Source organism: Teleopsis dalmanni, chromosome 2, assembly GCF_002237135.1.
Source record: "Teleopsis dalmanni isolate 2A chromosome 2, ASM223713v2, whole genome shotgun sequence".
NCBI lineage: Eukaryota > Metazoa > Arthropoda > Insecta > Diptera > Diopsidae > Teleopsis > Teleopsis dalmanni.
This window is the reverse complement of record NC_051847.1, coordinates 181,965,727-181,981,665: the sequence shown is the minus strand read 5'-3', so window position 1 is coordinate 181,981,665 and position 15,939 is coordinate 181,965,727. Positions and strand designations below refer to the sequence as shown.

At 29.2% G+C, this 15,939-nt stretch overlaps 1 protein-coding gene across 2 annotated transcripts; it reads right to left on the bottom strand.

Annotated features, from left to right (window-relative positions):
* Positions 1 to 1,160: 1,160 nt before the first annotated feature.
* LOC119681227 (glutamate receptor ionotropic, kainate 2-like) lies at positions 1,161 to 14,671 on the bottom strand. Of its 2 annotated transcripts, none has more exons than XM_038094352.1 (15): positions 14,511 to 14,671; positions 11,016 to 11,179; positions 10,594 to 10,816; positions 10,256 to 10,446; positions 9,958 to 10,150; positions 8,388 to 8,545; positions 8,070 to 8,291; positions 7,776 to 7,982; positions 6,109 to 6,193; positions 4,986 to 5,262; positions 4,694 to 4,895; positions 4,305 to 4,527; positions 4,025 to 4,140; positions 3,775 to 3,924; positions 1,161 to 1,412 (listed from the first exon to the last, which is right to left on the bottom strand). In XM_038094352.1, the coding sequence occupies exons 1-15, from the start codon at positions 14,635 to 14,637 to the stop codon at positions 1,185 to 1,187; spliced, it is 2,766 nt and encodes a 921-aa protein (XP_037950280.1). In that variant the 5' UTR covers positions 14,638 to 14,671; the 3' UTR covers positions 1,161 to 1,184. The 2 variants fall into 2 exon arrangements, with proteins under 2 accessions (XP_037950280.1, XP_037950279.1); XM_038094351.1 differs by lacking the exon at positions 3,775 to 3,924 and adding an exon at positions 2,106 to 2,255.
* Positions 14,672 to 15,939: the final 1,268 nt, after the last annotated feature.

Sequence of the window (15,939 nt, the reverse complement as noted above, 5' to 3'; positions counted from 1 at the left end):
TTAAATTAATTTTTAAAGTTCGTTTTAACTAAAGAAACTAAATTCTTAATACGAGTATATACTATTGTTTTCAATATAGAAGTTTTTAACAAACAGTAGTAGAATAGCAACAACAAAATTTTTTTTATTTAAAAAATTTTTTTTTTATATAAATAAAAATTGTTTTGAATTTTATTTTAATTGTATATAAAAATAATAATTAAATATAATAATACAGCTGATAGCTTTGTAGTGCTGGTAAGGCTTTTGTAAAAATAGGATCTCATAACCTTAAAAAACTTACATCAAAGAGTCATACTAGATGCTATAAGTCAGTGGGTTCTCTATTTGTAATTCTATTTATTAAAAGGTTATTTTTTTTAGTCATTTATAGATGTTCCATTTAGATACTTTAAAAATGAAGAGTATTTATTTAAAATATATATTTTATAACATATTATAATATATATTACATGTTACAAAATTCAAATATATATATATAAAATAATTAAATGTTTTAATGACCAAAAGAAATTATTTAAAAATAATTAATTCACGGGCTATTGGTCAGTTATTAAATAATGATATTTTTTTTAAAAAAAAAATTTATTATTTAGTTTTATAAAATTTTTATTGTCCAATATTTCGACTATAATCTATAGTCATCATCGGGGAACTATACATATACATATGTATAGTTCCCCATATACATATTGTCAAGTTATTAAATATCATTATTTAATAACTGACCAATTAGCACGTGAATTCATTATTTTTATATATAAAATATAAAATATTTATATATTAAATATATACTATATCTATATATATTTTCACATATTAGCTTTCAATAAACTTCAAAGTCGGTTAACGTTTCAATTGATTGATATAAAGAATACTAATAAAATCATATTTTTTATTTTAGTTTATATTTTATATGCAAATGCTATTTCAGTAATTCGATGTGATCTACTCGTGAACATTTCACCTGAATCTTGATGAAATTTTACTGATATATTAAAAGTTTATGAAAAAAAAAAATTGTAACTGAAAAAGCCAAAAGCAATTTTCAAAATTCAATAAATATTTGAAGAGCAATGAAATGCAAAATAAAAAAAAAATATTTTTTATTGAATTTTATTTTCTATTTTCTCTTCTCAGTAAAGATTTAACAATTTTTATTTCACATTTTTAATATTTGAAATTTATTTGAGTTTCGCAAGCTTGCCCTGCTCGGCAACGCTGTGCTTCTTGTGCTCCTCCAAGTGTTCCGTTGGCAATGAGTCCACTGAACTAGAAGTAGAGCGGTGTTTCGATTTGCTGCTTGAACTTGAGCTGCGACTAGAATTCTTAGGATACTTAACGGGTTTCTCATTGACCGAACATCGCAGTATGAAACGTATTTCATCCATAAGTTCAGCTTTGAAGGATACCTTGCCGTGTCGAATAAGCGTCGGAATAGGAACAAAAACAAAGAAGAAATAATATAAAATCGAAATATTTTACTTTGTTCAAGTTGTGAACTTAGTGAAGAGCGAGAGGTGGGGGTGGTTGTGGGGGGAGGCATATAAAGTGAGGTGAATGAATGAATGTGTGTAAGTTTTATACAGGATGCAGGATAACATTGAGTATCGATGGATGTTAGACAGGCAGACAAGCAGACAGACAGACAGACAGACAGACAGAGAGGCCAAGCAAAGTGCCAGTCATAAAGCAAAAATATTTCAAAGTTACAGAAACAAATTTTATAAATTCGAAATAAATTCAATGAATTTGATGCAGAATTTCAATATTTCAACATGAAAGCAATCAAATTTAAGCGAAAATGGAAAAAAAATTTCATTATATCAAGGAGAAGAACAAACACAAAAAAAAAACCACTGAATGAAGAGTGAACATGTGTGTCAAGCGTGTTACACTGGGAATAATTTTTTATGTCAACTTTTTATTTTAATTTTTTTTTGTTTTTTTTTAGTTCACTTTTTTTAAATTCAGTTATTTTTTTCATTTATTGTTTTTTTTTTTTTGTTGAAATTCAGTTAATTTTTTATTATTGTATTCTGTCTGCGTGGGATGTGAAATTTGCATGCGGTAGTTGTGTTTGCTAACGCGTTACTGCATAATACCTTGTTGCTGCGTGCGGTGCTGTAAACACTCCACAGCCACTCTAAAATCCCATAGACACTGGCTAAGGCACTGCCAACGACTAAAACCAAATATACGCCACCCAAATTAGGAAAGCCCAACCCTTTGGCACCTTCCGAGCTCTTGCCTTGCTGTTGGTTTTGGCAAGCGTTGATGAAGTCATACAAAGTCACCAGAGAAGCCAGAAAAGTGCATGGGAAAATGGAAGCGGGCATCACAATTGTTGACATTCAACGGCATTTGTGCAGGTGGAAGGATTTTTGTGTGTATTTTTTGTTTTTTTGAATTGTTTAAAAAATTCAGGAATTAAGACCAGAAATATTAATAAATCACAACAAAATAACAAAAATGTGCTTTAACGCCACTATGGGAACTAAAGCCATTTCTCACATAACAAAATTTATATAATAAATCATAATATATAAAAAATAAATTTTTTTCACTAACATATATCTATAAATAAAAATATTAAAAAAAAATTTTTCGAGCTATTTACATATACTAAACTATTTATTAAAATTATATTTAATTAAATTTATTGTTGCATGTGCCTTGTGTTTTTATTGAGATATGGTGGGGTGCACACTTTAATCTCTTGTGATATTTACACGTTTTTTTTTTGGGTAAATAGGTTGACTTATAGCATGTTCCCACTGCAGTTAAATCAATTAATATTAATCAAATTATGATTTGTTTGTTTCCACTAACTTAAGTTGATTTATGCGTATGAAAGAGCTTCTATGAGACAAAACATTCTGTGAAGGTAGTAGGAGAGTTTTTATTTCTTCACATTTTAGTTGATAACAAACTAAAATAAATATTTTTTGTTAAATCATATATGATATTAAATAATAATATCAAATATATATTTAATATATAAACTCATTTACATGTTTTTATATATAAATCAGATATTTTATTAATAAACACAAACATTTTAAAATATGTTTACTTCTTGTTTGTTGGACTTGTTTGTTTTTTTTTATTTACATTTTGTTTTATAGGTTAAATATATCAAATTTCGAAAATTTACGTTTGCATTCAATATTTTTTCTAGATTTATTCTTAACTACGTTAAAAACCATAAAAGCTCTTTGCATGGTTAATCAAATTTTATTAAACATTGTTTCCACTGCTTACTTAGTAAGTTACTTAAGTGTCTTCAAATTTTGTCACTTCCAGTAACATAAGTTACTTATTGCATGTGAAAAAGGTTTCATCTGTCAGAAAGTTCCTTGAAAATTCTATGAAAACTTCACACAAGAAATTAAGTACATAATTAATATATTAAAGCATTTATATATTTATATTTTACAAATGTATTACATATGCAATTAATAAATATAAAGATTTGAATTAAATACTTACTTTCTCAGCGCGTTTGTTTCAAATATTAGAAATTTCCTTTGAGGAGAATTTATTTTTAAGCGTTGCATTCGAATTTTTTGAATGAATTTTTCTTACTTTATTTTTAAGTAAGTTAAAAAGCACTGAAGCTTTTGTTTGTTAAACGAAATTTACTTAATAAGTTACACTTACTAAGTAACCAGTGGAAATATACTATTGGCGACCTTAAGCAAATAAACTGCTTTAACAAAATCAGCGGGAACATGTTATTATATACATCGTATTTTTTTTTTGTGTGTATACCTTATACTCATCACAACGTTGTTTTATACCCAGTAACATTTCCAAAATTGCAACAAATATTCCAAATATGGAACCAACAATTAACACCAAATAGACACCACCCAAATTACTTATTTCTAAGGCGAGTGCACTGCTTTCACCTTTCGTATCCTTAGAATAATTTTATTTTAAATTTAATAGCTCAGATTCGTTAGTTTATCAACTTTAAAAATTTTAACAAATTGCGTATTAAATAAAATACTAAACTTACCGTACAGGCACCACCACCACGTTTCTCCTGCCACCACTTTGTCTTCATTTTGGATAGAACACCTTGTTCCTGCAATTCCAGAATAGCTTGACTGAGCAAATCCCGATAAGGCCAATCTAAAATTGTTTAAGTAATTGGCTTATATATATATAGTATATGAACCTAACATTATTTATACTTAACTCTTCAATAATTTAACATACATTTAATTAATTTTGTAATATTTATAAGGTATTATATACACTATTTCGTTCTATTACTTAATTCACTTCATACTCACTTTTTCTCATTGCAATACCGTATCCTTTCTCATCCAACAATGCGCCCACTTGTGTTACCTTGCAGCGTCGTTCCGTATTATATTCAACAGTTGTGGACTCCATTAAAAATGCATAATTATCATTCTCAACACGTTGGACGCCTTCGTTATTTGTCGAAGTCATAAGTTCTGGATGCTCTTTCATATACGCGAACATACGCTGATACGTAGGGTACTGAGCATCCTGTAGGAAATGAAATTGGAATTTATGGTATAAAACAATACGGGCACAATTTTAATTAAAATACAGAACTGCAGTGAACAGCTGGTAAAAACATTAATACCAACACATCGGCTCACTCGATGGAAGGTGAACACCGATGGAAGGCATCCACATATTGCGTGCGTACCTGGAAAAATGTGTATGTGCTGCCACCAACTTTGGCGCCATATTTTACGCCACCTTTATTTTCCGCTAAATCTTCTACATTATTAATGGGACTGCTTAACGATTCGATTGTAAGAAAGGCAGCCAAATTGGCTGTATACGATGAGACCAAAATCAATGTAAAGAACCACCAAGCTGAGGCGACAGCACGCGTCGATAATCCTCTATGAGCACGAAATTAGAAATAAAGCAATAAAAATTTGTGAGAGTAGGAAACACATAAAGCTTGTGTGAACATTAATTCCATGTCTTACTTGGGTGCTAATTCAGTGCCTTGTTGCAATAGTGCGCCGATGGAAAACCAGAAGCAATTCACAAAACTGAATTGATTTTCAAGTTCTGTTGGTTCTTCAATGCATGGATATGGATTATCCCATTCGGTTGGTGATATGCGACTCAATACAAACATACTTACGGACACACTTACATAGGCTATACCTAGCCACATCCATACTGCACCAGAAAATGGTGACATGAATGAGAATAGTTGTGGTGGCTCCTTCATTGGTTTACGGAAGAGAATAGCTATACCTATAAATGTAATAAAAATGGTATACGTAATGACCAAGCAAGTGGATGCTAAGCATCCATTAAAAATACATTAAATGTATTTTAGAAGCAGTTATCAGTTTTTTTTTTGTTAAATATATAATAATAATATATATACAACAATAATAATATCACTTCGACCGACTGCAAAAGCCATGTTCTTATTTAATCGTATTTTTTAACTTAATATAATACCATGTTTCCACTGGTTAAGCACTTTTGCTCATCAACGCCAGTATTGAGAATAATTTAGCATATAAGAAACTTTCATATAAATGAGCTCATTATAAATAAAACAACAGATTTAAGGCAAAAAATGTCGAATGCAACCCTTAAAATATATTTCCCACAAAGGAAATTATTAAAATTTGAAATATTTGTCATATGTTTTATATATAAATTATAAACAAACAAGCTATTTCAAATCAACTTATGCCAATGGAAACGATCAAAACTTAATTTTTTTAGCTAAAGTGGAAACATGATATACGCGTAATATATATTTGCAATAATAAAAAATAACTGATACCACGATTTTCAACATTTACAACAATAAACAGCTGATTGAGATTTATTTTAATATTCATACAATTTTCTAGAAAAAGGCAGCATCACACAGTATTAATACTAATAATAATAATATACTAATAATATACTAATAAAATACTAATAAGCAATACATTTTTATTATAATAGTTAAATAAGGGACAATTAATGTTCATTTAAATCTCTTAAATTAGCTAATGTATGTTTATTTAGATAATTAATGATCATTTATGTTTTAGTAATATTTTTAATATTAAATTTTAGTAATAGTAACATATTTACCTAGATTCATAAAAGGTATTGTGAAATCAACACCACTTTCCCGATCCGAAGTCATAGTAAGATCGGTGATACCCATATCGGCGCGCTATAAGAAAAACACTGATAAAAACAGTAATTGCTGATAAATTAAATAGAGTTCATTTAAAAGTCATTGGTTTTTTCAATTCCAATTGTAAACTGGCGTCTAAATTCCAAATTACAGTTAACCTGTTATTAGAAATTGGGGGTAATCTATGTTACATACAACTGTAACCAATAGAACTGAGTAATCAACCTATAGTCAGTAATGAAGAGCCTCCCTAAAATCATCTTTATCTTTAGGACTTTATAGACTTTAAATTATAGATTCCAGGTACTTTCTTAACATAATAACATATACCTACATATGTAATGTACTCGTGGTTAGATGCAATGGTGAGAAAAAGTAAGATTGATCACCATATATTCGTCGAAGTATTATATATCTACGGATATATTTTTAAACTTTTGTGGTCAGAATCGAAAGATGTAACTGCAGGAGGAATATGAAATAGCTAATAGTGTGTCCAAGGTAATATTTATTAATGAAAATATGATATAATATTTTGTAAAATTTATAGAGTTATGTCTAGAATTTTGGAACTCATTTCATTTTTGAATCAAAATAGTTAACACTGTTTACTTTTTTCAGACAGTTTGCATTCGTTAGAATGAATGTATCTACATTAGGAAACCATATGTATTTGAGCTCATGAAAATATACTATTCTATTACAAATACAATTCCTCATACGAAAGAAATTCTATTACATTTCCGACTGACTCCATATAACTATTCCATTAAATGGTATACTTGTTGAAAAAGTTATATTATGTCCTTATATCCTTAAGATATATATCATCTATCTGTTGTTATTCACAAGGTTTACATAAATCTTCCCGACTTTAACTCAAAAGGATTAGAATTTTGGTTTTGGAAAGTTCATTAAAAATATAAACTACAGTAATTAATTCAGAAAAAAATATTTCCCATCTTAATAAAATAGATTTTATCAATTATTTTTTGAATTTAAAGAAATATTAAATTCCATCATTTGTCATAAATGTCCTTAAAATTTTTGTGCAGTAAAACAAATACAAATTTTCCGTCTACTTCATTCATATCGATTTCCCACTTGAATGCCTGCTATTCATCATTCCTTAAATACCAGAAAAGTGAAATGCGTCAAATATCCATAAGCTCGGTGCGTTCAGAATGAATTACATTCACTGGGCGAATGGAAAGGATGCACGAGTAATGGAAGGCGAAAGGCATTAATTTTGTGAAGACCGTGAGAGGTGGAATATTTATGTTAATGACGGACATTCTATGCCGGAATTGATAACTTCATTGGATCACAATTGAAATCAATGAAACATGGAAATGAAACTCAAAGGCTAATGTCAGTTAAATAAATCTCTTAAACCGAATTTTAAATAGAAATTGAAAATGATTGAATAGCGAAACCGGGGGGGATCTTATGAAAAACTGTCAAAGAAAATTTAAAAAAAAAGATAAATATACATATATTTTCTTTTGTTTTGATTTGAAAGGCAGTACGAGACCAGCACACTCAGTTGAAAGACCATTGTGTCCAAAATATTCAAATATAGAAAAGATATAATTTTCAACGTTAGTTCATTCTTCACCTTTTCAATTATTTCAAGAATCATGCCATTCCATGTTTTAGTGATTTGATCAAGATTGCCATATTTGTTATCCTCTTGTATGCGAAATGTATAACTAAAACCCAATTTCTTGCTTAGTTCTTCAATTAATTCAATACCAAAGCCTTCGTATTGATCATTGCCTTCAAGTTTCTCTGCTGTATCCTTCAACATGCCATATGGTTCACTCTAATGATAAAAGGATACATTTTATCAAGTAAATTTATTAAATTAAAACAAAAAAACTTTATTGTGATTAAAAATAAGAATACTCACAATTGCTGTTATGACCACAAAACTTTTGTTTACCAGAGAACGTTGATCTTGTTCCACAACTATACGAGGTGCTGGACGATTTATACTAAATCCGTCATTAGTTGTCCAAGTACCAATTTTCTGTAGTCCAGAAACTGTTAATTCAACAACTTCCAGTGCGAATTCAGTACGTAGACCTTGATTATCCAATTTAATTTCACCCGAAAGTCCTTGTATATTGAACTGAATTTAAAACCCCCACCCGAAAACAAGAGTGACATTCACTTTGATTGGTAAGCATTTAATGTTTTTCTTTGACAATCGTCACTTGATACTTACCGATTTCATGTAGTTGACAAGCGTGTATCCCTTATCCCAAGTGCTGTCGTCGTTGCAGTTTAACGGTACCGCACGGAATATCACATGCTGAAATGTCTCTGCCAAAAGTTGTACGCCATCGTACACCAAAGCCATGTTGACTGTCAAAGGACATGACACTGGAAATGCACACATAAATGGAATTTTAATGTGAAGTTCGTTCTGTATGTGAGCCATGAAGTAAAGTGGACAACCATTGCAGTTGCTGATGACTTTGAAAATTTGTGAAAAAATTCTAGCTTGCGGCAATGCAGTTGAAATGTGCGAAATTTTAAGTTGAAAGTATTGGATTAATCAATTGCTTAGACCACACATTTCGATTTCATAAGTGTGAACTCATTATGCGAAAGCATATAAAATTTTCAAATTGATTTTGATTGGTATTTGATAACGCAAACATTTGGTTTACACTTAAGGATGATAAAGAGTTGCAGCCACAATAGAAATGTTTTCTTAATTTAAAAGATAACGCATTTAATGCATCCTATTTGGTAGTGAAAATTTAACTACTCGACTAATCTGATATTATATTCCCATTACCTCCATTAAAGCAGTTTATTAGATTTAGGAAGAAACTTTTGAAATATCCAACTTCGTTAAGAATAAAATAAAGGAAATCATACCAAAAATATTGTACGCAAAATTACAAAATATATTTCCCAAAAAGGAAAATTATCGAAATTTAACATATTTGACACATAAAATAAAATATAAAAAAAAAACAAACGCAATATCAAAACCTGAACCAACTCTAGACCGTACATCTAACACTCTATCAATAAGCATCTGAATAATTTTCATTAGACAACATGAACTGTTTTTTTTCAATTAGAATGTCGGCTACTTCTGACAGAAAAATCCTTGTCTAGTAACCTTACTTCGAACCAATTTGGCAAGATCATAAATAAGGTTTGGAGTCAATCTATAAATCTACAATACTACCTCAATGTGACATCACTATTTCGATTTATCTTAGCGCCACGGTAGTTATTACCAACAAGCCATTTCGCAACACAGCGGCATTTATATTAGCTACGATAGTCACGAAGACCACAGTGACAGCTTCGTGCACCGACATCGACATTAATATGCCACCACAAATATTCGATCACAGTAATCGTCACGAATGATAGGCAGCTGCAATCACAACATTTACACGACTGCAAGATAAACCGCAATATTGTTCGATGGCAACAACCAGCAACCAACCTGCAAGCTGAAGACTTTGTTTTTTTATGTTGAGGATATGGAATACTTTATGCATTGAAGAAAGTGCATAATGCTTCATAAATAACAGTAACAGCAAGTCTGATAGCATAATTTGAATTTGAGGTATACCACCAAACGTTGGAATGGGTTTGGTCGATTCTAGCAATCCTAGGAATAAACTTTAGAAATTTATGTCCAAAAAAAAGCTCAAGCACATCGGAGATAATGAAGTCCATTTTTGTCAAAGTTCTTTCTGAGTGACTCTCTCATATTTCAGTTCAGGTAGTTTGTAAACAATTTAACTGATGTATGTGTAGCTTACCATTTTGATAAGGGTCTTCCGCATCATATAAAGCTTTAGAAACTTCAAAAACATTATCATTTTCTGGTGATATCAAACGGAAACTTGTGATATTTGTATCACCATGCTGAAACGGTTCCAAGTCCATAGTTTGAAAGTCTAAATTTCCAACGATATATCTGTAATCACCAGTCATCAAACCAACTTGTTGTGCCTGCGTATAAAAATAAAAACAAAAACAAAATGCAAGTACTGTGCAATTCAAGGATGGTTTAAATAATAACTGACACTAAATACAAGCAATTTCCGATGAGTTTACCTGTTTGAATAATTCAGGGAGTGTGTCCACTGCACCAACAACCACGAATGAAGTTTCACCAGAATACTTGATGCGACGCAATACATTTCGATAATCGCCATTGAGGTCAAGCTCATACCGACGCACTGTGACTGTTGGTCCGGAAGTACCATACATTTGCAACAGTTCCTTAACGGTCGCGAGGAACTCGCCTATAAATAAACAAAAAAACGTGAAACCAGCGAAACGGAAAGCGGAAACACATTTATAACAGCAACAAATGTGATTTAAATATTTAACACAATGGCTTGGCAGGCATGCAGGCAGAGAGACATACACAAACCGACACACACACACACCCGTTTCGTATATGATGGTAAAGCTAGTCCATTCCAAACCAACTACTAAATCCTTTAGTGCGATTGCCAACTGTGACGGATCCGGATGCAGGTTGATGGTGGGCAGTTGTGCATTGAAATCCCAGCGGGTGTCTATGAATGGCAATTCTTTCGCATCACAAATGCTCATGGCATGTTTGGCTGCAAATGTGGTTGTTGGTCCGACAACGGCAACAAGATTATGCTGGAGAAGTGAACAAATACGCATAAAAAATTTTAATATAATTTATTTTCGTTATTGTATTTATTTATTTACGTGTTACATGTCATCTGCAATATGCATGTATGTATGTATGTATGTATGTATGTATGCATGTATGTATGAAGAGTATTTTTATGCAAGAAACATGCATTTTGTGGTGTTCAGTTGTGGCAAAGCTTACCTTTAACATTTTACATAGCTTTTTCGATGTGTCAAATGCATTACCCGGTTCTATACTTGTCGTAACGCCATGCAACTTCAAGTCCTCATTATTCTCGTTGGCCTTCTCGACGGCTAAGTGAAAAACTTTCTCCAAATCCTTTAGTGTGTGCTCAAAGACAAGTCCTGCAAAAAGCGCAAAATGGTTTTATTTATTATGCAAAAACGACTTTCGTTGTCGTTTTTCTGTTTATCTTAATTTGCATAAAAAACATGTAACAAAACAATAGTTTTTCCTTACATGCAAATGTCTCCATGTATCTACACTGTATATATATATATATGTTGTATATTTATTTTTATGTGTTGTATTTTATGTATTTTCATATTTGTTTGTACAGATTTGCAAATATTTGCTACTCCCTCTTAAATGCAAATATCTTGTTGACAAAAAACTCAACTGCAAAAATGTAATTTTTTCTTATTTATTTATTCAAAAATATTCACACATATTTCCAGTGCTTACTGCGTTGAGCACTAACCTAAAATATGTTTTAGATAAAATACACAAAATATAAATTTACACTTCAAAGTGATTTTCACTTGTCGTTGCTGCCTTTGCTGGCTTTGCTTTATGCAAATCACACAGCACTGTTGTTTCGCTGTAGTTTCACTGTTAAAAGCGCCTTTGCTGTTAAAACAACAGAGCCACCCTTCGCTTTCACTTTACAGACGCGCCATTCAGTAGATTTAAGCACTGCAAATGCATTATGCATAATTGTTTCACTTTCAGTACTAAAAAACTATAGAAAGTTTATTCCAGCATAATTATTTTATAATAATATTACACAATATTAAAATGAAACGTTGATTATAGTAGCGGCTCAGAATTAATTTTACTAATTACTGTTAGTTAAAATGTAGATAATGTTATAGCAATCTCAGAAGGGATTGTTGCTTACTTACTCTACTCAATTTTCTATTTGAATTAAATTTACATGAACTTAAATTTAGTTTAAAAACTAAATTTAATATAGTTTAATTGAAGGGATTGTGTCTCAGAAGAAATTATTGCTTACTTATTGTACACAATTTTCTATTTAAATATAATTTAATATATATATTAAGTAAGTAAGTACCAGTAAGTAAGTAAGTAAGGTAAGTAAGATTTTTTATTTACTATTATTAAAATATAATATATTATTAATAAATTGGTATTACGACCGATATAAAAAATATATTAACAATTTTAACATTTAACTTATTTTTGCTAAATTATTTCATATATATTTTTTTTATTTGCGTTTATATTTATACATTTTTATATGCAGTTAAATTTATTGAGAGATAAAGGAATTTTATCTTACTAGAACTGCATAAACAATTATATTTCTTTTTCAATATTGTATTATATTTTTGTTGAAATTTAAAAATTTGCATTTTAATAATGTGTATCTTGAGAACTATAGATTATTTAAGACAATAACTGTTAAGTTGTCTGTCTTAATTAAGTTTAAATGCGATTCGAACAATGTATAAAATAATGAGTATGTGTAACCTCAACCTCGTTTTTACAATATTTATTAAATTGAATTTAATTTAATAATAATAATGATATTAGTATTAATTATCTAATTAATCTAATTATTATTAGATTTCGAGCAGCCTCTTATGCTGGACATAGGCTGTCTATAAGTCGCTACCACCTTTCGCACCGCAACACTACGTTCTTTATAACAGTAATATTGCTTATTCTTCTTCCTAGGGGCTGCAAAACCGTATTTATTTCATTTAACGTTCACCTTTTCCATATTTGAACGACATGTTCCTCTGCTACCTTGTGGGTTGTATATAAACGCCTGCTAACAAATTTCATAATGAGGCTTTCTAAGCATTTGCCCGATCTATCCAAATTTAATTTAATAGAAATATTAATTAATTACGTTTCATTGAAGTGATTGTTTCTCAGAAGGGATTATTACTTACTTACTCTAACCAATTTTTAATATATTAATTAAATAAAATACACATTTAAATTAATTTATACTATTATATTTGATTGTTAAAGTCAATTATTATGTTTTTTAATATATTATTAAATATTGTTTCAATAGAAGGATATTGTGAACAATAGTGAATTACAACAATAAAGTTGTATTATTAACTAATAATAAATTTATATATTGTCAAATACCCATCATCAATGGTCTTTTGGATATATGTATCTTGTATTTAATTATTTGTTAATAATTTTTTGAGACTACAAATATTACTAACTCCTTTTTTCTTAAGTTATATGCCCAAAAATAAAACGATAAAAGAAAATAATTCTTACATGGATCGATGATAATTTTTTTTAGAAAAACTTTCAATTGCCAAAGAACTTTAAATAATATTCACTATTCCAATTTCGGATAATTTCATTATAACACGGAATAGAGAGTAAAACTTTCCGAAGGGTTGAATAGATTCTCTGTTGAACATGAACAAGTTAAAAGTATTCATTACTTATTATTCAAAGATATTTCCAAATGAACGAAAAAAATTTTATTTTAATTTTCATGTATGAACATATTTTCTATTCAATTTTCCAAACAATATTAGTTAATAAACACATTTAACAAAAACCATTTAGTTATCATATAATGTAGAAAATAATCACTTAGATCATTTTTTTGGGATCATCTAATGGATCAAAAAATTCATGTTTCGTATTCTTCTGGATATACAAACGATATCGGAGTGTGTCATCTAGAATCCGAACTCACGTTTTTGCCGGCTTATATTTTAAAGTCAACCCAGTACATATTACTTTTCATAATCATCACTATATTGATTTGTAAAAACGATTAATTAATTAATTTAAATATTTTTAACGAGAATATTATAGCACAATAATATATAGCACAATAATATATAAATGCAACTAAATTTAATATTTGTCACTTGAGTATGAGATTTACTCTATTTATTTTGAATATTTGTCTTTAACGTGATCGGACCGGAAATACAAATGTATAATGTCTTATAATGTATTTACAGAACACAAAAAAAAATTGTTTTAGAATTTTATTATTTTTTTTTATTTAGATTATTTGTTTACTTTTTTTTTCACAATTTGCCATCGCTGTTTTATATTTACGTATCTCTTAGTAAAGCAGAAGATCGGCTAAAGATCGAAATATTCGTTAATGCAAAAATAAATCTGTTTTCCCTTAGAATTTTTGGCAGAACATGTGCATGTAATTTTTTTTTTTTCGCTGGCCTAATTTATTGAAGAACAACAAACAAAGAAAAATAATTGCATTCGGCCTGCATTCCAACATTGGCGTAGATAGAATTTAGAAGGGTCTCAGATACAGAAATTATTTTATATAACATTAAAAGCATTTTAAAATAAAATTTTTTAAGAAATATTTTTAATATTATTTATTTTATAATATTTAATAATTTTAAATTCTAATGTTTTTTTTTAAAATATTATTTCTGCATTAGAAATCCACTTTTACTTGCTTACCAACATTGGTTCTCTCTATTGCATTGGACTTGCCATTGTTTTTTTCTGCTGCACCATTGGTAATTAAATAACAAGCGAAAAACACCACAAGTAGAAGAGTTTGTAACTTTAATATTTTTAAAAACATTATTTTATCTTACACTCGTAATTATTATTTTTAATTATAATTAATGAGTAACGTATGAAAATTTTGAAGTTATTTTTTATTACATATTTCTCTTTTCACATAAATTTTATAATTGAAAATTTTAAGATTTTCTTCAATGAAATCTCGCCAGCAACTGAAATGCACTCAATATTTCGCAAAAATGCACACAAGACAATCCAACGCAATTGTCATTTGAAAAAAAAAACTATATTTTCATTTCATCTTATTTATAGATATTCAAATAAATTGCAGTTCGAACAACTGCAAATTGTTGAAAGATGCATTGACTGCATTCGAATTGCAGCGAATCTCAGGCGCAAACCAATTGAAGGCTCATATGAAAATAATATTTTAATATAATTTTTTTTTAAATATTTATTTTAAATTAATAAATTTAAAATATTTAATATAATAATTATATAATAAAATAATTTACATAAAGAGGTTTTCGAACAGAAGTGAAACAACAACAAAAATTTATTTTTTAAATTATTTTAATTAATTAAATTTTTGGCTGACCATACAGCTGTTTCGGGTATTGCCAAATACCCTTCATCAGTGGTCTTGGAAATAATTCTTATATTTAATTATTCGTAAATAATTATTTTTGAGACTGCAAGTACCAGGAATCGAACTCGAGTCCTGCCAAATATGAAGATCAGAATCAGGGCACCTTAACCAACTGAACCAAAGCCGTACTTAACTTTTTATGTTCGCATATTTTTGCTGGAGTTTTGTTACTTTTGCTATGAAAGTTTTTATTAACAATTTTACTCGCTGTATTTATATATTAGAACGAAACTCCTTTTGTAATAAAAAAAGTCAATAATAAAATTTTCTTCTTTATTATAAAACTCAAACTATATTATTTCTGCATATTTCCCTCCACTCGCAGACATAAATCACTTTTTAAGGATGTCTAACTAGCTATGGTTTCTCAAGCTTAAGTTTCGTCGGTTAAGAAGACACGTTGATTAATTGCAGGTCAAATCAAGCACAGATGCATTGTCGTCATATTAAAGGACAGCTTAACTGCAGTTAAAGCCTTTAAATCCTCTACTATAAACTCAAATCCAGTTAATAAGTGCTGTGCGGAAAGTGAAGATCTTTACTAACTCGCTAATATCATTTTCATTTGAGTACCCGAACATAGAAACATTAAAGGCAATAAAAAAACAAACAGTTTAACTCACCATTATGCTTTCGTGGATTCATAAGCGATCGAAACTTCAATGTGGATCTTTAAAAGAAATAATTACTTTTATTTTCTTTAGCAAGCGG

Bases quoted from the DNA above. Each gene is read 5' to 3' on its own strand.
- LOC119681227 (XM_038094352.1), bottom strand. From the start codon at position 14,637: ATGTTTTTAAAAATATTAAAGTTACAAACTCTTCTACTTGTGGTGTTT. The intron at 10,817-11,015 runs GTAAGCTTTGCC...TCACTTCTCCAG, and splicing joins AGCTATGTAAAATGTTAAAG to CATAATCTTGTTGCCGTTGT. The intron at 8,292-8,387 runs GTAAGTATCAAG...TTTTAAATTCAG, and splicing joins TTGTCAACTACATGAAATCG to TTCAATATACAAGGACTTTC.